Consider the following 25,064-nt stretch of genomic DNA (forward strand, 5'->3'; position numbering starts at 1 on the left):
ATGAGTTTAGGGGTAAAGACAAGTCTGTGGGCCTCTTGATAGAGGTGGTGAGACTGGAGCTCAGTAGTGAGATGTGGGATGCATAAGTGAAAGGGAGGATCATTTGCATAGAGAAGACGGTGGAACCCCTAAGAGTTGAGGAGATCATCAAAAGTCAGGATTTGCACCCAGGAACCGCGGTATTAGGACCCTTCAGATCTTCCTTCTGCCCGTGCGCCTTCAAGTGATAATCATCACTGCACCCCACTTCCGGAGCAATTGTACCAGAATAATTGTAGAGAACAGGGGAAACAGGGATTTATCTAGGGGTTCCTAACCTACCATGGTTCAGGAATAATCTTCTACGAGCACTGGAAAACAAAACAGTCATTCTTGCAGGCACCTCCAAAGACAACTGCGTGAGGTGGGCGGGGCGTGAGAGGAGTGAGAACATGGCAGCCCCCGGGGTCCTGGGTCGTCTCTAAGACGCCCTTGACTGGTTCCGGCAGCGCGCGAGCTCCACCTACCTTGCTAGCGGATGCCGAGGCTAGACGAATTGGCTCCGGGCTTCGTGACAAGCACTCCTCGGCGCCACTGAGTGGAGGGAGGGCAAAGGTTACGGCCAATCAGAAGAGAGGTAGCTGCAGTCGGGGGGAGGGGGGTGGGGTGGTAGGTTGTAGGGACAAGAGCGTGTGGTGGCTGCTGAGGAGGGGTCGAGATCTCTTCAGCGGCTGGGCCAGACCCCCCAGGAGAACCTGCCAGTGCCCGACTCCATCTAGGCCCCTTCTGGCCCGCTGTGCACGGCGGCCCGCAGCTGTTGGTCCTGGCTCCTGCGGCTGCGGCAGAGAGGGAGGCCGGAGGCCTGTGCGCGCGGGGGCGGGGCCGAATCGGGCCTGTGGCGCCGGGGACCGAGACGCCGAGACCGCGGGGGCCCAGCGAGGGGAGCCCAGGCCTACGGGCCCTAACGGACTGGTTACTCAGGGCCCAGTCTGACCCGTTTCGCGGGTCCAGCGTCCACCCGAGCAGCCCTTTCCTTTTTGGGACACCCCCTCCACCACCGGCCTGACCAGTCCCAGTCCGAGGTCGCTGGGCCAGTCTGCCAAGGCGGCCTCCAGGGGCGGGAAGTCACGTTTGTCTCTCAGGCCTGGGCCGCATGAAGCTTCCCAGACCCCCACCTGTGCGCGCCCTCTCGCTCTCGCTCACTGCCTCCCTCGGGGCCCGCCTTCCTCCTTTCCTTCTTCCATCTCTTCCTGCCCCGCACCCTCGCGGGTCTTTTCCGCAGCGATCCTAGGGTCTTCTCGGCTGCTCTTAGGTTGATTTCCTCGTTTCCCAGGACGCTTCCACTCACCCGGGGGATCTTTCAGTCCTGCTGAGAAGTTCGTTCACCACTTCTTCTCTAGTAGAGAGCTGCCCTGCCATTTTGATCTCCTTAATCACTGAAACAGCCCGACAAGTTACCTGGTTATTCCTGGGAGCTTCCTAGTCCTCATCACTAGAGATTTGGGTGGGTTGTTTTGGGCCCGATTGTGTAGAAAAAAAATAGGGTTTTCCTCCCCAGAAGCTAAAATTCCAATCACTATATTTGTAAACCCAATGCTGAAACTGAAGGGGAACCGGCTCCTGGTGAGTCCCCGTTTTGTAAGTGACTCGCTTTGACTAATCCTTTGCGTGCGTGGGAGGGAGACGAGAGGGCCAGACTGGTCGGACCGACTTAGCAGGAATGTTCCATTCACTGCAGAGGAGGTCGCCCTCCAGTGTTTATTCCTACTGTGTGAGCTCTGCACGGTTTGCCAGCCTTGCGGATGGGAGTCTGGGCTGGGGGCATCAGGTGAGCTCCCTCAAGGGCAGGGTGCAGCAGGTTCTCCGTTGGTTCCAGAAGGAGACTGAGAGAGGCACTAGGCAGAATAAGAGCCTCCTCTCACTTTTAGCTAACCAGTGTAGCTATGTCACCAGCCTGAGGGTCCGCCGTGCCCAGCAGATCGGTCAGCTCTACAGCAACATCTACTCGGAGAGGACGCGCTGGAGCCTCTTCAGCAGACTTTGGCGCAAGTTTCACAGCCACCACGGGAATGCTTGTAAACTGATGGCTGCTCTCACCGGAATCTTTGTGTGGGAAGAGGAGAGAATCAAAGAAGAGGAATTGCAGAGGTGAGGGCCCTGGTTTCTCATTTGGAATTTTATTTGTCGGTTCTGGTTGAGTGAAACTTTGGTGGTGGGATTTAGTGAAATACCGACAAGGTATCGTGTTCATGAATTGTGTCCTCTTAGAGTTGGTACTTTATCAAGTCTTTGCTCTGTAGCCAAGAACACATCTGGCAAAAAGTTCTCTCTCCCCCACCCCCATATGTTTAAGTTCATTTTTGTAGGAGTAGGAGTAGGAGGCATGTTTATCTTTAGAGAGAATTTTTGTGGGAAACTGGGATGCAAAGATTAGTGAAATACGTTTGGGTTTTTTTTTTTTTTTTTTTTTTTTTTTTTTTTTTTTTTTTTGGTGCTGGAAAAGTCTTCAATACATTCTATACTTCAAAACAGGCACAATTAAATCTTCCAGTCTGAGGGATACCCTGCTGTGAAGGAAAAACAAAACAAAACTAAATTAAACGTCAGGAGTTTGTCAGAAAGCTGAATTGTAGCTTTCTGTTTTTATGGGGAAAAATTGAATCAGAATGGGAATTTCATTTGATTTTAAGCTCTGGAAATCAGCTTACACTTGTGCTAAATAAACTAGGGTTTTAAGTTTGTTGAAGACCATCAGTGTTAGACTCCAGTACTGCATCTCCCTTATGATTAATTTTCCTAAGAATTTTGAGGGTGTCCTTGTTAGGTTTTTTTCACTTTGTTCACTTTTGTTTATAATTCTAGAGATACAAAAAATAATGTTAAAGTCTCCCTAGAGTTTTCTTCATTTGTTTGATGATTCTTGAAATTCCTGTAACTTGAAATTCTACAATTAGGGATAAAGTTTAAAATGCAAATACTTCTTCTGGAATTAATTAACTACACACACATGAAGTGACAACCATTGTTCGTTTTGGAGGAGATCTGACAATTTGGTGACAAGGATAAGTATTTTATCAATTCTTGGACAATATGAAATCATGTTTTGGATACACTTTGGGGTGTAATCCATTTTATCAGCTTTGGGATTTGTTTCTCATAACAAAGGCTATTTGGAGGACTTTTAAAAAATGCCCAAATTAAAATCTGAAAGAATTGCTCTGAGGGTGTTGTTTTTTTTTAATGAATGGTCTTATAAAATCATGTTAGATTTCTCACACTTAAAATTTGGTCTTCATGCTACAGCCCTCTAGATTTAAGAAGAAAAGAGAAAAAAAGTTATTGTTATGATAAGATAATAAATGTCAATGAAATTTTTTTTTCATGAAGAATTTAGTAGTGCAGTGGCATAGTAGGTCTCTAACTGATAACTTAGTTTTGATATTAAATAAAATACTCTGGAAACAGGTTATCTCTTTGCATTTTAAGTTTTGAATATTATTCCCACTTAATAAATAGTTTAACTATAGAATTTTTATTCTTAGAGGGAGGGAAATATATTTGATGTTAATGGAATAAAAAATATATATATATTTTTATGGGTTCCTAAATCACAGTAATGACCCAGCAGACATTTTAAATTGAATTTACATACTTAACTGTGTTATGTTGCATCACTGTTCTTTGGTTTTCTACATAGAAGGAAGGCCCCTTATCCCTGTAATAGAACATTGACACTTTCTATTCTAAGTACTTACCTCCAGAGAGTTTAAAGGCCTGTACTAACACTATCTCATTAATTTTAGCAGCATCAAGAGAACCTGAGAGAGGAAGGAACTTGTACAAGGTCACTTTGATCACATTGCTGGGGCCAAAAGTTTATAGCTCATGTTTCTTAACTCCTAGCCTGGAGTTTTTAACCACTAAGCCTCTTTGTCTATATTTTTTTTTACAAATTTGATTATTTTTGTTGCTGTGTAAGCTTTCAGAATAGTAACCTGTTTGTCTAGAGCCCTTTCTTAAGGAAAAACAAAACATTTTTTCTTATCTCCTTGTAACTTTGAAAAAAAGAAAAAAAAAAACAGCAGTAGGAGAGGAAGGAAATTAAGAAATATACACAATATACTGAACTGTGACATGGGAAGAAACTGCTTCATTAGGCTCTTGCTTTAATTCATATCAGAAACAAATGTATTTATAAATTGGCAGTATAGTAGAGAATATGTGCTTTTTTTTTTACCCATTTCCAAACCCAACTCAGAAAATTAAGTACTTGCATATTCAGTATGATATTTATTAGAGTGCCATTAAAATCCTCTTGGCTTACTGGTAAGAAAGAAAGTGACTTTCTTCTGTCATTGAGATTAAAGCTTCTTTTGTATAAGAGGCTTCTGTAATCATTGTGGCCACCAATTCAGGTTATCTCTCTTGATGGCTTTGTTTTGTATTATCAAAACTAAGTAAAAGTTTACCTGAAATTTTTGAGCTTTCTTTCTCCATTCTGCTGCAGAGCAACTAAATTAATTTATTCTTAAGTGTAAATTTTTGGTGGTTTTGGGTTACTACCTGAAAAATAACCAGCTTGTTTGGAAAACTGAGATGGAAATTATGGTAAAACCATACAAAGTCACAGCCTCATGATTATAGAGAAACTTAAAAGGTCATCTTGTCCAAACTACTTATAAAAGAAGCTTTTTAGAAATATGCTTCCATGAGATTACCTGTCGTCGGGGGGAGGGAGTGGAGGGAGGGAGGGGATAATTTGGAAAAATGAATTAAAAAAAAAAAAAAAAAAGAAATATGCTTCCAGTCTTCAGTTGAAGGCTCTTCTGAGGAGTAATTACTATAAAGGAATGAAAAAGTATTTAGTGTTTACTGTAGGCAAAATGCTGGGGATTCAGCTAGAAAAGGAAGATAGTTTTCTGCTCTCAAGGATCTAACATTCTACTAGGGGATGACAACAGAGAAGTTTCAGCTACAATTCAGATGGAAAGATCTCATCCTTATGGAGCAGTGGCCAAACAAATGTCAGTGAATTTTCTTTAATGCCATTTTTATTGATAACCCCATCCATTTCGGATGTTGAACTATTTGAAGTGCTAAAGACTTTGGTGGCAAGAATTTAATTTTTCAAGTCTTCAGTATCTGGTTGCTCAGAAGGCAGGAGCTCCAGGACCCACAGAAGCTCTTATCAGGTTACATTTTTAAAGCAATTATATTCTGCTGATGCTCAAGGCAGCCCATTTTATTCTTAGATAGTTCTGACTATTAGGAAGTTTTTACTTACATCTACTTACATTTGTCTCTCCATAACCTCCATCTTTTTATCCTAGTAGTATTAACATGCTCTGGAGCCACCTGTTCTCTTCACATGTTAAAGACAATTAATTGTCATACTTCTAGCCTGGTTACCATCCCCTTAATATATGGTACAGTGATTCTCAAATTTTTTGGCTTTAGTTTGTGCACTCTTAAAAATTCTTGAGGACCTTCAAAGGTCATTTGTTTGTATTATAGTTTATATCAATATTTATCATCTAGAAATTAAAACTAACTTCATTTAAAATAACAGAAACCCATTATGTTTCTTTTGACATATTGACATAAATAACATATTTCTATGAGTAATAACTTTGCTAAAACAAACTTATCAAGAAATTTTTCATTATTTCACATATTTTTGAAAATTTCTTTAATGTCTGGCTTAATAAAATAATGTAGCATATATATTATCTCATTTGATTCTTACAATAATATATAAAGGTAGTTTTTATATTTACATTTTACAAATGAAGAAATCAAGACATTTAAGTGACTTGCCAACAGTCATAGAATTTAGAGTTGAACTCAGGTCTTCCTGGCCTCAGCTCCAGCACTCTGCACTGCACTAGCTAGCTTCCTAATGGTAGACTTTAGATTCTCTTATCTGCCTTTTTCATTTACTCGGTTGTGCTGTTTTGTCTTAAGTGTATAAAGAAAATCTAGCTTTTGGTGTGTAGTTCAAAAAAGAAGGGATAGTTTAATAGGCAAATAATAATATTGTTATGAACATATTTTTGATCCCATAGATCCTCTAGAAAGGTCTTGGGGATCCTCATATTTTGAGAACTAGGTTATAGTTGGAGAACTGCTGTCTTACATCTTATTGGTATATTTGTTTTTTAATGGTACCCCAAATTAAACTCAGTACTCCAAATTGTGGTCTGATTGGCAGGAAATGCATCAGGATTGTTACCTTCCTAGTTCTGAATACTTTGACATTTGATTGAAACCTAAAATAGAAATGGAATTGTCCAAAATAGGGTTACTACACTGGTAAATCAAAGGAATATTATGGGAACAGTTTGCCTAGATGCTAGTGAAGCATCTGACCAAAATGTTCATGCTATTCTTATGGAAAAGGTGGAGATATTGGCTGAGACTATAATTTATCTCAGTGGATTAGGAATTAAATACTTAGCAAATCTTTAAGAGTAGTAATAATGCTTCAAAGTCAACTTGAAAGAAGGTCTCTAATATAGTGTCCCAAAAATCAGTGCTTGGCCTTTATGCTTAATTGACATTTTTTTTATTAGTAACACAGATGGTATAATTATCACTTAGGTTCACAACAGCAATTTTATAAGTAGATTTTTCTAAATATATTCATTACCTCTCTCCTATTTAGGGAGCCATCCTTTGTAATAAAAATGATAACAAAACAACTAAAGGAAAAAGAGCAATTTAATAACTAATAAATATATCAGCTGAATATTAACGGTACACTACATCTTACTTAGCCTTCACTCTAATGAAGGCAAGCAGATACACCCCAGATGATTTTCAAAATATATTATTGTCTACCTGCATTTCCAAATCTTTCCCCCTTACACCACTTTCCATTTCTTTGTTCACCTTTTTTTATTATTAAAACTTTTTGTTTTCAAAATATATACATAGATAATTTTTAAACACTGACCATAGCAAAACCTTGCATTTCAAATTTTCTCCTTTCCCCTCACTTCCTCCCCTAGATGGCAAGTAATCCAGTATATCAAATTCTTCTTAAAGATGTTCATTCATTGACCCATTTCTTGACCAATTTGCTTTAGAATTTTGAAAGGAATTAAAAGTCAAGCTCACTTGTCACAGTTGTTACTGGTGACTTATATCAATCTCAGGTTGATTCAAAATGAGTGCACAAGGTTAGGAGCATGATAGGGAGGTTGACAATCTGTACTATTCTGTTTTGATAGCTGTTCCTTTCCTCACCCTCTCACCTCTAACCTTCCCATTCCCAGTCTCCAAGCACTTTTAGATCTGCCCCTTTTTTCAGATTTATTTTTTCTTAAGACAACTCATATTACTTTCCTATTAGAAAAGTTTTATGAGTGATGTCTGGCTTCTTGTGATTGTCGTTCAGCACTTTTCAATATTTGTTACCACTCTTTATTTTTAACTTTGATATGAGTGTTCACCAGGGGAGCTCAGGTACTACTTCATAAAGGCTTTTCCTGATTCCTCCAATTGTTAGTTTTCGTTCATATGATTTTATATTTTTTATCTTTATACACACACACACACACATACACACACACACTCTCTCTCTCTCTCTCTCTCTCTCTCTCTCTCTCTCTCTCTCTCTCTCTCTCTCTCTCTGTCTCTGTTTATGCTTATTCCATTAAAATATAATTGCCTTGAGGAAGGAGCTATTTTGCCTTGATATTTATATTCCCACTAGTATTTGGCACTCTGCTTATTACATAGTAACTTTAATAAATCTTTGTTGGTTGATTTACTCAGTACCAACTAAAATATCTTTTAGGACAAAAAATGAAACACTGAAAAAATGTTAAACAATGAAGTGAGTTTTGGTTGTTGGGGATTTTTTTGGATGATACTTGCTCAAAATGAAATCTACATCTATATATTAAATTTATATAAAATAATAAAAATGTACTTTGAATAAATATTATTAAAGTATTCTTAACTAGTGATTTAAATGGAAATTTTCTAATAGTTTAAGTCAAATATAGAATTACTTTAAATTTATCCCATGAAAGGACACTCTCACGCCCAGAAACGTTTCCCAGAAAATGTTTGATTCAGTTGTTCTTTATTACTGTTTTGGGAACCTGTTTTTATTGTATTGCAGTTGACTAATCCAAAGCCCTGGCCAATAATTGAGTGGGCAGAATAGAGAAAAAAAGAATCTCTTCCCTTTTATTGTGCAAGGGAGACAGAACTGAATCTTTGACATATCAAGTTGGATGGCTTTTTTTTAGTTCAATTAAATAATTTGAAGCATGATCACATAGGCCACTTTCTAGAGCCTTATGTGATTTGTGGAAGAAGGAAGGCTGACCTAAAAACTTTTCATCAAAATTCTTTTGTAGAAATTGGAGGAAAAGATTTACTTGTAGCATTTGGAGCTTTTGGTAAGCAAAGAAGGGGAGCTATTTATTACCACTACATCCAGACTAATTGGAAATCCGTCTATGTCTTTATGTCAGCAGCCCACTTAATACTTTAGTAACTACAGATGAGGCTTTGTCAACATTCGATAGCTTATGATCCTATTCCTTTTAGCTCTGGAAAGAAGTATTTGTATGAAATTAGCTTTAGCAGTAATATGGTGTTTCTGAACTTCTTTGTGTTATAGATAACTCCTAAATTTTTTTTTTTTTTTTTTAATCTTAGTAAAGTGTTAACCTTTTGAGCACCAATGTAGGCTGAACAGTGGACTGGCTACTATAACGAGTTAACAGCTAAGTGGCATAGTGGTTAGAATGCCTGTGACTTGGAGTCAGGAAAATCTGAGTTTAAATGCTATCTCAGATGCATATTAGATATGTGATCCTGGCCAACTCACAGTAAAGTGAAGATGATAGTAGTGTGTATCTCAAAGGATTGATAAGAGGATCTAATGAGTTAACATATGTAAAGTGCTTTGCAAACTTTAAAAGTAAAATTTTTAATAAAAAAAAGTAAAAGAGGTAAAAGTATAAAAATAAAAGTAAACTAAATAAATGTTAGGTATTATTATCATTAAATAAATTAGATAGATGCTATAGTCCTTGATGTTTATTCATTTAATTTCTTTTTCTGTTTCACCAAATCTATTTTTTAAGAAGTTGTTTTCTTCGGTATATGTATATTTTTTCATTTCACTAAATTTATCTTTTAAGGAGTTGTTTGTTCAGTCAATTTCTATTTCCTTTTCCAGATTCTCCTTCAAAGCCCTCATTTCCCTCCATTTTTTTTCTGTCTAATAAGATCCTTTTTTAACTCTTCTAAGAGAGCCTTTTGAGCTGGAAACAGTTCATATACCCCTTTGAGGCTGCCCCTGAAGGTGTTGCCTTTACCGCCCTCTTATGGGTTTGTGTTCTGCTCTTTTTCTCCATAGTAGTTTCTATGATCAGAGCTCTTTTTGCTTTTTTGCTGACATTTTAAAGGTTGAGGTCTGATCTTAGGGCACAGAGGAAATTATCCTGAGCTTCCTCCTCTGCAAAGTTATAGGAGTTTCTCACTGACTGTGCTGGGGTAGTGGTGGTAGGGGGTAGTGGGGCAGTGTTGCAGGCTTTCCCACTGCACTGGGTAGGCCTGGTCAAGTCCCACCTGCTGTGCTGTGATTCATGGACTCATTTCTGTAGTTGCATTGGAGATCTCACAGCTAATCTGCTAATTCACTGGCCTTCTGAACAAAGTAGCCAATGCTGTTTTATTTTGGCTGAGAGCAGCATCCCACTAGATTCTTTGTCTGGAGCTTCTCTGCCTTGGGCCTCCCCGAACCAGGCCTGTGCTGTTCTGTGTTCCCCCCTGCCCAATTGAGACAAATTTTTCCTGAAGTCCTTCCAAGATATCTTATGCAGAAAAATTATTACACTCTGAATGTTTGTGGGTTCTATCACTCCATAATCTGTTCGGAGACTTGATCTAGTGTTGATTCTGAGGGAAACTGGGGAGAGCTCAGGCAAAGTCTTGTCTAGTCTCTGACATCTTGACTCCATTTCAGTCCTTGGTGTTTATGAATACATTTTTGGTAATTCCATTGTTTATCAGGGTGAATATTTTAAAGTGTTTTTGTTTCCTTCAATTTTTAAGATACTAGATATATGTTTTAGATTTAAGGATTCAAATTCTATCTAATTTAATATCAGAGTTTTTTGATATTTTTATTTTATTTCAGTGACTCTAAAATTACAGTTTTAATTTCTGAGTAGTATTTGCTAGTTTTTTTTGGGGGGGTAACTTTTTATTTGTTTTAAATGACATCTTTTGGTGTCATTCATGTACCAGAAAAAAAAAAAAGGAAAAAATAGTTTGAGCTTGGGATTTTAGTAACTTGTTATAATTTGTAGTGATTCATCATTTGATTAAATTGTTTGCTTCATTTAGCATCATTTTTTTGTTTCACACCCACTTCTTTGTTGGTTTCTTTCTAGTTATTCAATTTCTTAGTGACAACTTTGAACTTCATTGAAAGTGTTATTTCTCCTCCTCACAGATTTAAATAGCTATCAACCTCAGTTTAATCTCGGACCTTTTCTGAGATTTGAGTTTATATTTCTCAGATTTTCCCCTCTTGTGTTCTCCTTGGGTTTTATTTTTTGTTTTTACTGAAATTTCTTTTGGATAAAGAACAGTAATCATAAGATAGGTTCCACATGACCTTTCTCACCTTTTCTTCTTCTCAGATCTATTGATGAGATGAAAAGAATGGAGGAAATGTCTAGTGTGTTTCGAACGAGTGGAGTAGAGTGTCACGCCCCTGAACTGAAACCCCAAACAGAAGAAACATGTGATAAAGCCACTAAAGAGCAGCCATGGGAAATGGTAATGGATAAGAAACACTTCAAACTCTGGAGGCGTCTCATCAGTGGCACTCACCTGTATCAATACAGAGGTAAGTCCCAGATTTTCTTTCTGGTTTAACATGGCCCATTGTTGGCCAGGAGTACAAAACTCTAGTATTGCCATTTGCTTTTCTTTCATTTGCTCCTCTCATACTGCTGTATTCTTATTAACTTCCATTTAAATCTGTCTACCCCATTTTCTTATACTCCAAATGTAATTATCAGTCTTAAGATTTGTAAAATGTTTCTTTATCTACTGTGATTACTAGTTTCTCCATGCATTTTTAAATAAATACTTAGTGTTAAATTTGTACCCTAATCACAATCAAAATACAAGTCAAGTAATAACTTGTAACACAACTTTTGTTTTCTTTTTAGTTTTTGGAACATATACCGATGTGACACCTAGACAGTTCTTCAATGTTCAGGTGGGTCAACTCTTTTTACCCAAAACTGAAAGTTAACTTGTACTGCAAAGATTTTTATTTTATTTTATTTTGCTGCCTGGCAAGTTAGATGGACTGAGACACTCTTCCTTGTATGACAAGTTAAGTTAGCTTAAGTCATTTTCAAAAAGTCATAACTTATTTTCACTAAATATTGATAGATGGTCTGGATATCATGTGAAATATGGTGAAATATATACTTTTTAGCAGAATCTGCTTAATGTTAACCATACCATTCTGAGCTTGTGGCTTCCCCTCTAAGTCCCACTTTACCTCTTTATAGTTACGAGAGGCAGTATGATATAGTGGAAACCCTGTCTGGTAGTAAGATCTGATTCTGACATTGAGTTATGTGACTTGGGCAAGTTACCTAATCTCTCAGTGCTCCCTAGGCATCTTGGGACATTGTATGCCGGTTGTCAGGCTGCATTAGCAGAAGAAATTTCTAAATGGGGAGTTCTTAGTAATAAATTCATAAACCTGGACCAAAACAATGACAAAGGTAACTTTAAACAGAGCAAAACTGTTTGTAGAGTAGTATTCTGTGAGAGTTTTAATTGGGTTAGGTTGAACAGATCTGACAATTTTCCACAAAAATATTTCATATTGTATATATGACAAATAAATTGTTCTATGTTCCCATTTTCCTTTGTTGTTTTATTAGTTTTGGAGTACATTGTAACTTCCCCTTTGTAACATTCTCAACTTTTTTTTTTATTAACTTGCCACTCTCTTAGCAAATATAAATAGAACCAGTGCTCAGTTTCCCATTTTATAATTGCTAAGATTTGGGGGATTTTTTAATAGAACTTTCCAAAACTTTATTGGGGTTTCTTAATCTTTATGTGTTCTTTCTCTTTACAGCTAGATACGGAATATAGAAAGAAGTGGGATGCTCTAGTCATCAAACTGGAAGTGATTGAAAGGGATGTGATAAGTGGTTCTGAAGTTCTTCATTGGGTAACTCATTTTCCTGTAAGTACTTTTCTTTTCATTAATTTTTAAAAAATCAGATATATTTGATGCAGACAATTAATTAATTTCCTTTTTCTTTAGTATCCAATGTATTCACGGGATTATGTATACGTACGGAGGTACAGTGTGGATCAGGAAAATAATGTGATGGTGTTGGTGTCACGGTGAGTACAGTTGGCAGTGGGACAAAAAGTGATTTGGGGCAAAACTTTTACTTTTGATGATAGAGCCATTTAAATATCCTTGGGTTACTTAACACTCTTCCTTAATGAGTCTTATGCAGCAAATGCCCTATCTTTTTCAAGAATGATTTAAAGGGAAAGAATGTGCCCAGTGATAATTATTCCAGAAAAACAAGTAAATTTCTTTAGAATGACATCTTTTGATTGTCACCAAAAGAGAAAGTGCATTTGGGGGGTGGTCTTTTAGTATAATTTTAGTATAATTAATTTATTTATTTTTACAAAAAGATTGCATGATATACTGGATAGAGGACTGACTTTGAAATCAAGAAGACATCAAGTCATTTAATCTTTTGAGTATTTTGGATAAACTCATTAAAGACTGAATCTGCTGAGTAGGTACAGATCTGCATTGGTAGGGAGATTTCCTTGCTGGGAGCTCCCTAGACCAATGAAATCACAGGACTAGTACAAAATTTTTTTTAATCTGCTATTTTTGTTAGCTTGTTTTTAACTAAGAAAAGTTTTCCTCTCCCTCCCTTCCAATAATAATTAGTCTTATAAAACTTAATATTGTTTTAATGTACACATTTCCAAGACAAGTCATATTCTTTTGTCCTTAGAGTTCTCATTCATCTTATCTTTTCTCTCACAGAGCAGTGGAACATCCTAATGTGCCAGAATCTCCTGAATTTGTTCGTGTCCGGTCATATGAATCCCAGATGGTTATCCGCCCCCACAAATCATTTGATGAGGTGAGCTTTCTTTTAGGTGATTTTGACCTCAGGATGTAGATGAAGTGCTGTTGCAGGATAGCATTGTTAGAAGAGGACCCAGAATAAGGTGGTGATTAGTAACTACATTTCACTGGGGCCAACTCATTAGGTAATGGTGAGGCATTCTCATACTAATGGCCAGGTAAAATCCTTTCTCTGGTCACACCTTGGAATACTTTCTCAAATAGAGCTTTGCTGTTCTTCTTTACAAATATAATATAACCATTTGTACTTGCTATTGGATATCTTCATTTACTTAGCTGAGCATCTTGAATTTTATTTATCTTTGCTCTGATTCTAATTTCTCCCATTTGCTACTTAGTTTTAAAATTGTATGAAGAACTTGGATATATTACTTCATTGTATTGTGTTTGTCTTCAAGGGAGTCTATCTGTGTAGTTATTCATGGTAAGGTGTCATCATTCTATCCCTTGAATGGAAACTATTAAATTGAACATTTAGTTGTATATTTGAAATATACTTCTTAGTAGTTCTTACCTTGGAATAAAGTTTTAAATTTCATGGGAAAGTTTAAAAATTCATTTTAAGAATCTAAGGCTTGATTCTTTCCTGCAAAATATAGCAGATGGACTTAGTATAATATGCTATTTGCAGAATTGATGAGTTACAATCTTGAGTTAAACCAAGTATTGAATATTTGTTTAAACACACACACATACACACACACACACACACTATTACTGTGTGGCTATAAAAGAACTAGAAGTCCTAGTCCTTATTTTCAAGGATATTATATTCTGTTTGGGAAGATAAGACTAGTGTGTATATATAAAACAATTAAGTGCCTTGGACATAATAGACTCAAGAATTTTTTTTATTTTTTATTTGAGGAGCAACAGAGCATACCCAAATATGCTCTCTTGAAGTAGGGAAAAGTTTCATAGAGAAAAAACTGAGCCTGAAAGGATGGGTATTGTTTTGGATAAATAGAGAAGAGAAAGAAATAGCATTTTGGGTAAAGGATACAGGATTTCACAAAAAAAAAAAAAAAAAGAAAAAAAAAAGATTTCATGGAAGGGGAAGATAGAGAAAGATGATATTTTTGGTGCAGAGGGTAATAAAATAAAATTACATTATGGTTGCTTGAAAAATCAAGCACAGAAATTTGGATATGATGCAGTAAGAAGCCTTTTTAAGCTCTTGAGCAAGGGAGTGACATAAGAAGAATGGCCTAAGCTTGGTAGCAGGATGAATTAGTTAGGAAGAGAGAAAAAGTAGGTAATTGTAGCAGTATTGTGATCACTGGATTGTGATAGCAGGAATTATGTGCAGGTAGTAGTTGAAGGAATAAATACCAGAGACATTTTGTTGGGGATGTGCAGGCTTTTGATGAGACAAGGCGCGGGTGAAGTAAAAGAATTTACTAAATTATAAGTAAAAGTAGAAGTTTAAGTTTGTTATAAATCATCAAGAGATTTCAAATGGAGCAGAACTCTTTGATGGAATGAATGATCCCTAGAAAGAGGAATAGAGGTAAAATTTCTTATGGTTTTGTTTTAAGAGGCTTAAGCATGTGTGAAAACATCTCTGGAAGGGGAGAGAATAAATGCTAGCGATTATTTAAACAATAATTAATACTTAGTTTTTGCATCTTCTTAACTTCCAAATAATGAGGAAACTTCCCTTATCAAATGGATATTGATACCTTCTCTGCAATTTAGAATAGCCTAGAGCAGTGAGAGAGGGTAAGGGTCTTGCCCAGGATCACGCTTGGGTCAAAGGTGACACTTGAATTCTTCCTCATCTTCCTGACTTTGAAGCCAGATCTCTACACAAATAATAATAAAGATTTTAATTTATTTCATTAAACATGGGAGCATAAGTTTCCCTTCAAAAAAAATTTATTGATATTTCCTGTTTTTACATCACCATTTCCCACTGTTTTTCCTCCTCTATCTCTCCTAAAAAAGCTATTCCTTGTAATAAGGAATGAAGAAAGAAAAAAAGGAAAATTCTACAAAACTAAGCAGTTAAATTTTTAAAAGCCTGATTTTATATTCAGGATCCCACTCAGCTGGCTTTCCACTTCTGCAAAGGATCAGGATGAAGAATCATCACACAAAAATTATCCTGTTCTAACACTTTTTCTAAAACAATCATTTTTTTTCTTAGTTCTTTTCCCTTCATACTGAAGGTAATAAAAGCTTTCCCATATTTCTCTGAATTCTTCATATTTGCTGTTTCTTACAGTCAGTAATATTCTATTACATTTAAGTACTGTTGTTTTAGCCCTTCCCTAACTAATGAGGCCCTACTTTGCTGTTCTTTGCTATCATAAAAAAATTACTGTAATTCCTATTTTAGTGTATATGTGATCTTTGTCTTCGACTTCCTTGATGTATATTGCTAGCAATGTATCAAGCAATTTTTAAAAAGAAGCTTTTTCTTAAAACAGCATGCCTGGGCACTCTGGGAATCATGATTCTAAATAAATCTTTATTTTTACTCCTTTATGCATTATCACCTTGCCTAGCAAAAGTGTTCCTTTTATAGTTGCCCAGCACATACTCACTTCATTGAATACCATCACAAGACTTAAATCTTCATCTAAGCTGCCAGCATTGATCACTGGAAATAAGTATCTATAGTTGATGATACTCTCCAGAAATAGGACTTGGTTACTTTTTGGAGTTGATTGGGGAAGTTATAATGAGTGATATAAAATCCTTCATCCTATCCCACTGTCTTTTTCCAGAATGGCTTCGACTATTTGCTAACATACAGTGACAATCCCCAAACTGTGTTTCCTCGTTACTGCGTCAGCTGGATGGTCTCCAGTGGTGAGTATTCAATGTTGGGAATGTAACCTGGGTTGGGCATGTTGTAGGTTGTGTCCCTAAACATCAGGGATATTTTTGTTATTTGTTAGTACATCAAGAGCAATGTTTTGAGAATTAAAACTTTAATGACTTAGAAATGAACTTAAATACTGTAATAATATTGAGACTCTTGAAAGACCAGTGATACTTCGTTGAATAATGAAGAGATTATGATTAAAAAACAAATTAAAGTCTTAGCTTTTTGTGGGAAGTGTTTTAAGGAGAATCATTGTTGTCTACTAAGGGTCTTTGAACATGGACCCTATTATATATATTTACTCACATATACATACATACATACATACATACATACATATATTTCAATATAGATACACATAACATATCCATACCTCACACAGAGGTAGCCCACAGATCTGTATATATGGATCCACACACACATCTGGAGGAGGGGGAGCAGTGAATTAAGTGACTTTTTTCCAGGATCATAACTAGTAAATGTCTAAGGCCTGACTCCAAGGCTGGTGCTCTACCAGTTGCACCTCCTAGTTGTGTCCATTTATATTTTTTAGACAATATTGAAGGGAGTAATATAAGGTAGGGAATATGTGCTTGTGAGAGAGACAAGGTGGCCATGGAGAGGTGTTGCCAAAGCTTCATGTTGTAGCCGTTGTCTGGTTTGTCTTTATAAATTTCTTTTATTCAGGATTATTCTCATGACATCTTTCTTCTTTTCTGCTATGAACTAGTAGGTTTTCTAACTTCTCAGGTAGGAAAAGGGATGGAAAGAAACATAGGTAGAGATGAAACTTCCCCAGTTTGTGAGTTTCTAAGGACAGAGATGGGAGCTAAGAGGGACATCCCCACCTTGAGGAGAGCTTTTAGGACAAGAAGAAAAGCTAGGCCTGTGCTCAGGGAAGGCAGTTATTGCTGGGTGCAGGAATCCTTGCCCTTTCCCTCTTCTCTGCCCATCTCTCCTGTGGACAGCACCGTGACACAGCTTCCACCTCGCAGAGTGCCACAAGCTAATGGTCAGAGCTGGGATCTTGGGAGAGGAGGGACTTCCGGCTCTCTGTGAGCGTGTGGCCACTAGCTCGGTGCAGCACTGACCCTCTGCTTCCTTTCACAGGCATGCCTGATTTCCTGGAGAAGCTGCACATGGCCACGCTGAAAGCCAAGAACATGGAGATCAAAGTGAAGGACTACATCTCAGCCAAACCCTTAGATGTGGGCAGTGAGGCCAAAGCAGCCACTCAGACCCCAGACCGAAAGAGCGAGGGCAGCCGTGGTCCTGCTCGCATCGAGTATGCTTAAAGGGGGTTCAGTTTGGGGGGAGAAGTTGTTCATACTGCCGTGGACCTTACCCCCTGCTGCAGGTCAGGGAAGAGCCAGGTATAGTGGAAGAGGTCTGCTTTACTCACAAAGAGAAGATCACTTGATAACTGGAATCTAATTCACTTGGCCTGGCTCCTTTCAGTGCTTTTGCCATCCTTTTTTCAGAACATTTGAGAAGATGGCATCTCTCTTGGGAAGCTGTTGTATTTCTGACCCAAGAATTTTAAATTCAGTGTTTCACTGAGGTACTATGGGACAGATTTCTTATACCTCTGTAAGGATGAGAACACTTCCATATGTCCTCTTGGAGCATTTTCCTCACACCTGGATTTTACTTTGTGCCATCAATTCTTCAGTGACTTGGCTTTCACTCACTTCCAGAAGATTCCAACTAATAAGACTGTTTGGGTTTTTCATCAATTTGTGGGGGAAATGGGTATTGAGAAATCTCTTGGCAATAGGTCTTTGTATGTGCTGACTATAAATGAAACAGTCCTATGTGGCCCAAGTGCCTTCTCTTGATCTTTGTTTAGGAACAACATGAAAGCTGTGCCAAGAAATGCCCTTCCTTCATTCAGAAAGTGTCATTTTTTTCCCGTGAGATTCCACTTTAAATCTGCTTAATACTTTTGCTGCCCTTTCTGGTTTGGATTATGTTGTCTTACCCATCGTCTCCTTCCCATCCTCCCCAACGTAGGGCCATCAGTAAAGAAAGCTCTTTAAGACAATAATACATTAATAATATTCAGATACGATCAGTCAAGATGTTGGTAAGGCAACTTACTAAAAATATTGAATTAAACTTTAATTTTTATTTTGTGTTAATTTTTGATCAAGAAAATAGAATAGGGAATCACATAGTTGTTACTAGCTTTGTGGATTCCTCCTTTGCCTAGCTACAGAAGATTCTTCCTTAACCTCACTGCAAAGAAAATGCCAAACTTGTCAGCCCTCTTGGTTTGACTTAAGTCAGTCTTTTTTCTGGAGGTTCATAAGGTTTGTATAGTCCCTTTTCTTGTGGTGAAGCTCAGGCATAAAGTCACCATGGAGACTCGAGAGAGATCTGTCCTCTGCTCCCAATTGGGAAGAGAACAAAAAGGGAAGGGATGATAATTTTCTTCTCATAAAAGTTTCAGAACCATAAGCCAAGGTAAGATTTTTAGAATGAAAAACCTAGCCATAACCATAATTGCCATTGTAGGAAATGCTGGCTGAGCTGTGTAAAACAAAAAAAGAAAACTCTTTCCTTTACTTTTCTTCAATTACTGCAAAATCTCTCCCATTACCTCCCTTTCTACTTATTGCATTGAAATACTGTTACCTCTTATGTATGTATGTTTGACTTGAATTTTGCTGGAAGGTTTTAACTCTGGCCAGGTATATTAATCAATCTGGTCAGAGAAAGGTCCAACTTGAAGGCTAATAGTATTTGCAGATGGGATGAATGATCCTAACTGGGCTTATTAGGTTTTGATCATGACTAGAGTGCCTTGCTCTGGATTGGATACATTGGCTATGATGGCTGTGGAAGAATCCTACCTGAAGGCAAGTGTGCTATCTCCAGATTTAGATATGTTCTGATTTAAGTGGTATAGGATAGTACGGGTGTTCTCATCTGGGTTCAGTTACAATGAAAACTTCAATTTGGAAGGTGGTAGGAACTTTGAAATCTCCCTAATCACCAAAATTTAGATGGGAAACTTCTAATTGCCATTCCCTACTCTCTATTTCTATCATGGGAGAAGGGATCTAATCCTAATGTAACTTCAATCACCCTACAGTATCCTTACTGTCTATTCAGTTTTGTGCCAAGGTAGTGATCTCACGAACATTTTTTTGGAGTCTGTTCAGATGATATGACACAGGTACATTATATAAGAGTTCAAGCTCCTTTTCATTGACCTTTCTGTTCTTATTTCAGAATGTGATGAAATCAGGGAACAGTCAATGAGTTCCATTAATATTCATTACCTACAGGAGTTATTGTGTATAAAGAGCAATTATTAAGGTGCTTAGGGTTTTAGGCTGCTCTGTGTGATTCTGTGTTCTGATTTGTGGCACTGGTTGTCAGTATAGTCTTTTGGGATTGTAATAATTTTACTAATAACTGGCATTTTTAACAAAAGTGTGAATAAATATACAGATTGGTATGAAAGAGTGTTTGTCTTTGGAAGAGCGGTGGTGGGGAAGCTTCGTTGTCGGAACTATCTTTTCTTTCCTGGTAATATTACTGAAAAGAGGAATATTTGGGCACAGCCCCAAAATTTCTGAGTTTGGGTGTGGGGACAAAAATAGCTCATTCTTTTCCAGTATTTATTGGCTTATATTCAAAGCAGAGTTTTCATGACTTAAATAATAATCTCTCCAGTTTGGTCACCCAGTTTGGCAACCAAAAATAAATTATCCATTTCTATTTCCTTGTTTTGATAATTGCTGTGCACCTGAACCTTCTTTGTTAAAAATGTGTCATTGTGGAAGAAGTGATACTGGATTTATATAATATTATTATATTATATAAATGACAAAGATGCTATTCTCAAAACAAAAGTAGTAGGAAATTAAAGATTGTTGAAAATCAGTTTTAAGGAATTCTAGAAATAGATTGGGGCAAGCTTGATTGGAAAATCTTTTCCCATGCTGGAGGGAAATAATGAATTTTGCCATAAGATGTGAGAATTGAAAGAATGCCAAATTAAGTTGCAGATATTTTGCCCTTTTTTTCTCCCAAAGACATTGTAGATTGGGGTAGTTCTAGTAGGAATTTTAGTTCGTACTGTTTTAGTTGGGATTTTGGATCTTCTTTTCATCTCATTAATCTAGATGCTTATTTTTTTGAAAAATGTCAACCACTATTAAATACTTTCTCTGTCTCAATGTTTATGTTTTAATGAATTTAGCATTAAGAATGTGTCTTTGATTTTTAATAAATTGGCATAATATATGTAAGGGCCTTCCTGAAGGTCTCCACAATGCCTTAGAAGATCAGAGATGTAAATGGCAAAGGGAAGAATTCAGGTAGACACAGAAATTATGCTTGTGTTCATAGAGTCAGAAGGGATCTCGATGATTATTGGATAGTCTAATCTCTTTTTATAGATGAGGCTAGAAGGCTTAAGAGACAATCCTGAGGTCATAAGTAATAAATAATAAAGATAATATTTGAACCCAGATCTGACTTCAAAGCCAAGTGTCCCTTCTGCTTCTTCACCCCTTTTCTCCCCACATCCATCCCCCTCAGTTCTTTAATTGGTACCCTTATTACAACCTATTCCTTAAAGACCTTGAGAAGAACTGTTTGTTCTATGACTTAGGGACATTCTCTGTCAAACATTTACCACTTGACTACATGTTTCACAATAGAGAGGCAAAACTACCTTGAGTAAGGGAGAAAGTTCCTGAAGTAAAATTATTCTAGTTTTTAAAATCTATCTTTCCCCTAAGGCAGAAATCTATACTGTAAGGTCCTCAATAGATGTTTTAAATCTACATTTACACTGAAAAAGAGAGCTTTGAACTTTTTGAAATATCCCTTTTAATTATTCAACAACAGTAATTGTTAGAAAATTCTTATTGAGTCCATATCTGTTTCTTTGTAATGACCAGTAAGTTGTTTTGGTTCCTATCTGTAATAGTACAGAAAAAAAGATCCTTTCCTCTATGATAGCTATGAGATATTCTAAGGTTACTGTCAGGAATCTCCTTTTATTTTCTAATCTTAATATAATCAATTTCCTGGATACAGTTTCTTTACTTGAACACAGAATTCCATGTATCTATGTTCTTAGCCCAGTGAAAGGTTGATTGGTTGTTCTTCATTCTCAAAGAGGGTCAAAATGACATTTTGGTGTTGGTAATCAGACTAATATGAACTCATGTTCAGAAGACTACCACAGGTTGGGCACAGATAATCCATGTGACCCATGTGACTTATTTTTCTTGATGTAGATACTGAGCTTCTATAAGGATGGTGTTAATTTGCTTTAGTTTGGTTTTTAGTAGTCTACTATGCTTCACACTTAGATTGATTAGGTCCACTAAAACTTCAGTTTCTAAACATGAATTTAAGAAGATTCTTCTATAAATTGTATTTCATATAATTGGTGGTGGTGGTTGATTATTAATTCTGAATTCAGAACCTTATATTTATCTCAAATTGAATTTTTAAAATTTGACTCCATTATTCTAGGGTCAGAAAACCAGTGATCATCAGTGATGGGATTTGAATCCAGATTCTCTGACTATTAAAGCCTTTGCTTTTTCTACTGTACCCACAATATTTCATTCTAATCTATTGAGATTTTTTTTTGGTGAGATACCAGTTAACCTACTGTTATTAGCTTTGTGTCATCTATAAAGTTAAGCAGGATTTCATCTTTGAAGTCAATGATTAAAAATGTAAAACAGAACAAGGACAAAGTGTTCTGGGACATTTGGCTTCTTGCCTCCCACCAAGTTTCTATTATCTATCAATCAACACTTCATGAATGCTAAATTATTCAACCAAAGCTTAATTCACCTAACTAAACTACCACACTGTTGTCTAGCCTGCATTTCTCTATTTGCTTTATTAAAATCAAAATGTTTTCTACACTGATTTAATAATTTTATTTTTTTTTTATGATTTATTATAAGTTGTTTTCTTTTTTTTCTTTTTTTTTTTATTATATATATATATATATATATATTTTATAATATTATCCCTTGTATTCATTTTTCCAATTTACCCCCCCTCCCTCTATTCCCTCCCCCCGACGACAGGCAATACCATACATTTTACATGTGTTACAATATAGTCTAGGTACAATACATGTGTGCGAATATCATTTTCTTGTTGCACAATAAACATTAGAATCCGAAGGTACATGCAACCTGGGCAGACAGATATTAGTGCTAACAATTTTCATTCCCTTCCCATTGTTTCTTCTCTGGGTGCAGCTACCTCTGTCCATCATTGATCAACTGGAAGTGAGTTGGATCTTCTTTATGTTGAAGATTTCCACTTCCATCAGAATACATCCTCATACAGTATTGTTGTTGAAGTGTACAGTGATCTTCTGGTTCTGCTCATTTCACTCAGCATCAGTTGATTTAAGTCTCTCCAGGCCTCTCTATATTCCTCCTGCTGGTCAATTTTATTTTTTTTAATGAAATTTGTCATTTGTTTTAGTGAATCCATGTTGGTTCCTTAGCATCTCTCTTTTTTGTGCTTATAAACATTCTGTTAAATAATCTTTTCTACAATTTTTTTTGCCATAGATTAACATCATTCACCGATCTGTAGTTCTTTATGGAATACATGTTTTTCTTTTATTTTAAAATTAGGTCGTTTGTCTGTCTTGTTTTCGAACACATCATCTGTTTACCATGATTTCTCAAAGACTATTGAAAAAAATTGGAGATGATTTTGAAATATTTTCAGTTCCCTGGATATAATTTCTGTAGTCTTAGGGATTTGAAATAATTTAAAATTTTAGGTGCCCTTTTTAAATTTCTTGAACATCATTTTGTATATGTGTGTATTACACTTGATTTATTTCACATTTTAATATCACCCATATTTCCCAATTTGTCTTGGCAGACAGCAACACTTTATGACAAAGAATTTAAAAAAAAAAACAGTTCAGCAAAACCAAAATATTGAGAAAGTGGTATCAGATGCAATATTCCATTCCCTTGGTCCCTTACCTCTGCAAAAATTGAGGAGAGGAGAAGGGAGAGGTACCTTTTCATCTCTTTGGTACCAAGATTGGGCATTATTATATTTTGAACCTATTCTGTTTCATTTATTTTGTGGTTGAACTTTGAATTTTATATTGTCATTTATACTATTTTCTAAGTTCTGTTTACTTTGTATAGGTTCTTATCTTCATAATCTGCATGATCTTCATAAATTTTTAGCATTTCTGACAACACAATCATTCTCTTAACATTCGTTTATCACAAACTTGTAGAGCTGTTCCCCATTCAGTGCTCATCTACTTTGTTTCAAGTTTTTTGTTGCTGTAAAAAGGACATCTAAAAATATTTTTTGTTTTTAAAGAACTATTTACTTATAACTTTATCAGGAAATGGCTTTTGGTCCTGTATGTGCAACTTAACAGTGTGATTTTTTAAAAATCTGCTTTTTACAAGTTTAGTGTTCTCTTTGATAAAGATGAAAGCAATAGTTATTCTGTATTCTCGATTAACATAGTCTTTCCTTAAACAGGAACTTCTCCCCTGCTTGTTCTTATAGTGAACATAACTTTAAAAACTTTTTATTGATACTTTTTGTTTTTACATTACATCACATTTACTTACATCCATTTTCTCTTCATTATACCTAAGAGACAAATAAATGCTAAGTGGGATTAGGGCTTGGAGAAGAAAGTCTGAAATAGCCATGTTGGCTAATAGCCTAAGAGAAGAAAAAGAAACCTAATTCAACAAAACCAACCAAAACAATCCAAAAACTTAAACTATATCTGATTCTTTGCAAAGAAAAGGAGGTACATTTTCTCAACTCTAAGTGGGGCTAAATATAGTCATTATAATTGCATAACTTTTTTCAAAAACTTGTAATTGTCTTTTAATATTTGCGTGTACTTTGCAAGGTTTAGGTCACTTAGGACTTCTTGGAACTTCATTTTGAAGAAATTCTTTCCATTCTTTTAAGATTTGTTGTTGGTTATATATCCATCAATTTTTGTATGTGTTCTTGTTTTTTACTTCTGAGCCTTCATTTTCATCATAGACCTTTTTTTCTCACATTAAAATATATTGCATTTCCTTGAATCTCTTATTGATTTGATTTCTGAAAAACCACTTATAATTCTGAATACAGTGCTTCAGAAATCTTCTCATCCTGAACTAACTCCTAACAGGGAACACTGACATTTTTAAAATGTCCTTTTCTAGGAAATATATCACAGTTCCCACACATTCTCTATTAGAAAAAAACTCCCATGGCACAGAAATCTTCCCATCCTGAATTATTTCCTAAGATGGAACACTGACATTTTAAATATGTACTTTTCTAGGAAATATACCATATTTACCATTTACTCTGTTAGGAAAAACTCCCCTCCCTCCCCTTGCCTAAAGATTCATGCTGCTTTAAACATTTTGTACTTAGGCTTCTTAAACATTTTACTTATCAAAAAAAATTTTTCCCCCTCTTACCTCTCTCTCTCTCTCACTGGAAAAGAAAAAAACCTCATAACATAAATTTCTGTATTGGCCAAAAATCTGTGACTTATAATTGATTGTTGCATTGATCAGAATTCTTGAAGTCTTTCAAAATTGCTCAAAACTCCAAGCTCAGAGAACTTTCTGGGTAGCCCGACTCTTTTTTGTATCCTCATGATATTTGTGATTTTATAGATAAGATTTAACGCCAGTAGTTTAGAAGCTACTAAGAACTTACACTGAGCTCTTCTAAAGGCTTTCACCCCTTCACCCTTCTCCCATTCCCCACTTCCTCACCCCCTTTGGAACAAAATATTTAAATTCTCTAGGCCTTTGTAAGATGAGGGAAACATCTTTTTAATAATAAATCTATCCATTAGGCTACCAAAACTCATTCCTGAGTTCTCTGTGTAACTACAGTTTAAGTACAGCAGGTGGCAGAGTTGTATTACCCGTTTAATAGCCCTTTACCTTATTCCCCTTTGGAGGAAGAATTTTGTATAAAACATATTGTCCTGACTCTTTGCATAGCTTTCCCTGTAGGGGGTAGAGTTGAGTTCTTATCACTTCTTAA

General features: G+C 36.3%; 1 protein-coding gene across 1 annotated transcript; it reads left to right on the plus strand.

The window, feature by feature from the left end:
• Positions 1 to 618: 618 nt before the first annotated feature.
• Positions 619 to 19,478, plus strand: STARD7 (StAR related lipid transfer domain containing 7). Its single transcript, XM_074287606.1, has 8 exons — positions 619 to 2,127; positions 10,653 to 10,861; positions 11,190 to 11,239; positions 12,122 to 12,232; positions 12,314 to 12,396; positions 13,070 to 13,169; positions 15,907 to 15,991; positions 17,118 to 19,478. Exons 1-8 carry the CDS (start codon positions 1,700 to 1,702, stop codon positions 17,300 to 17,302), a joined length of 1,251 nt encoding a protein of 416 aa, XP_074143707.1. The 5' UTR covers positions 619 to 1,699; the 3' UTR covers positions 17,303 to 19,478.
• Positions 19,479 to 25,064: the final 5,586 nt, after the last annotated feature.

This window comes from Sminthopsis crassicaudata, chromosome 2 (genome assembly GCF_048593235.1).
Source record: "Sminthopsis crassicaudata isolate SCR6 chromosome 2, ASM4859323v1, whole genome shotgun sequence".
Classification (NCBI taxonomy): Eukaryota; Metazoa; Chordata; class Mammalia; order Dasyuromorphia; family Dasyuridae; genus Sminthopsis; species Sminthopsis crassicaudata.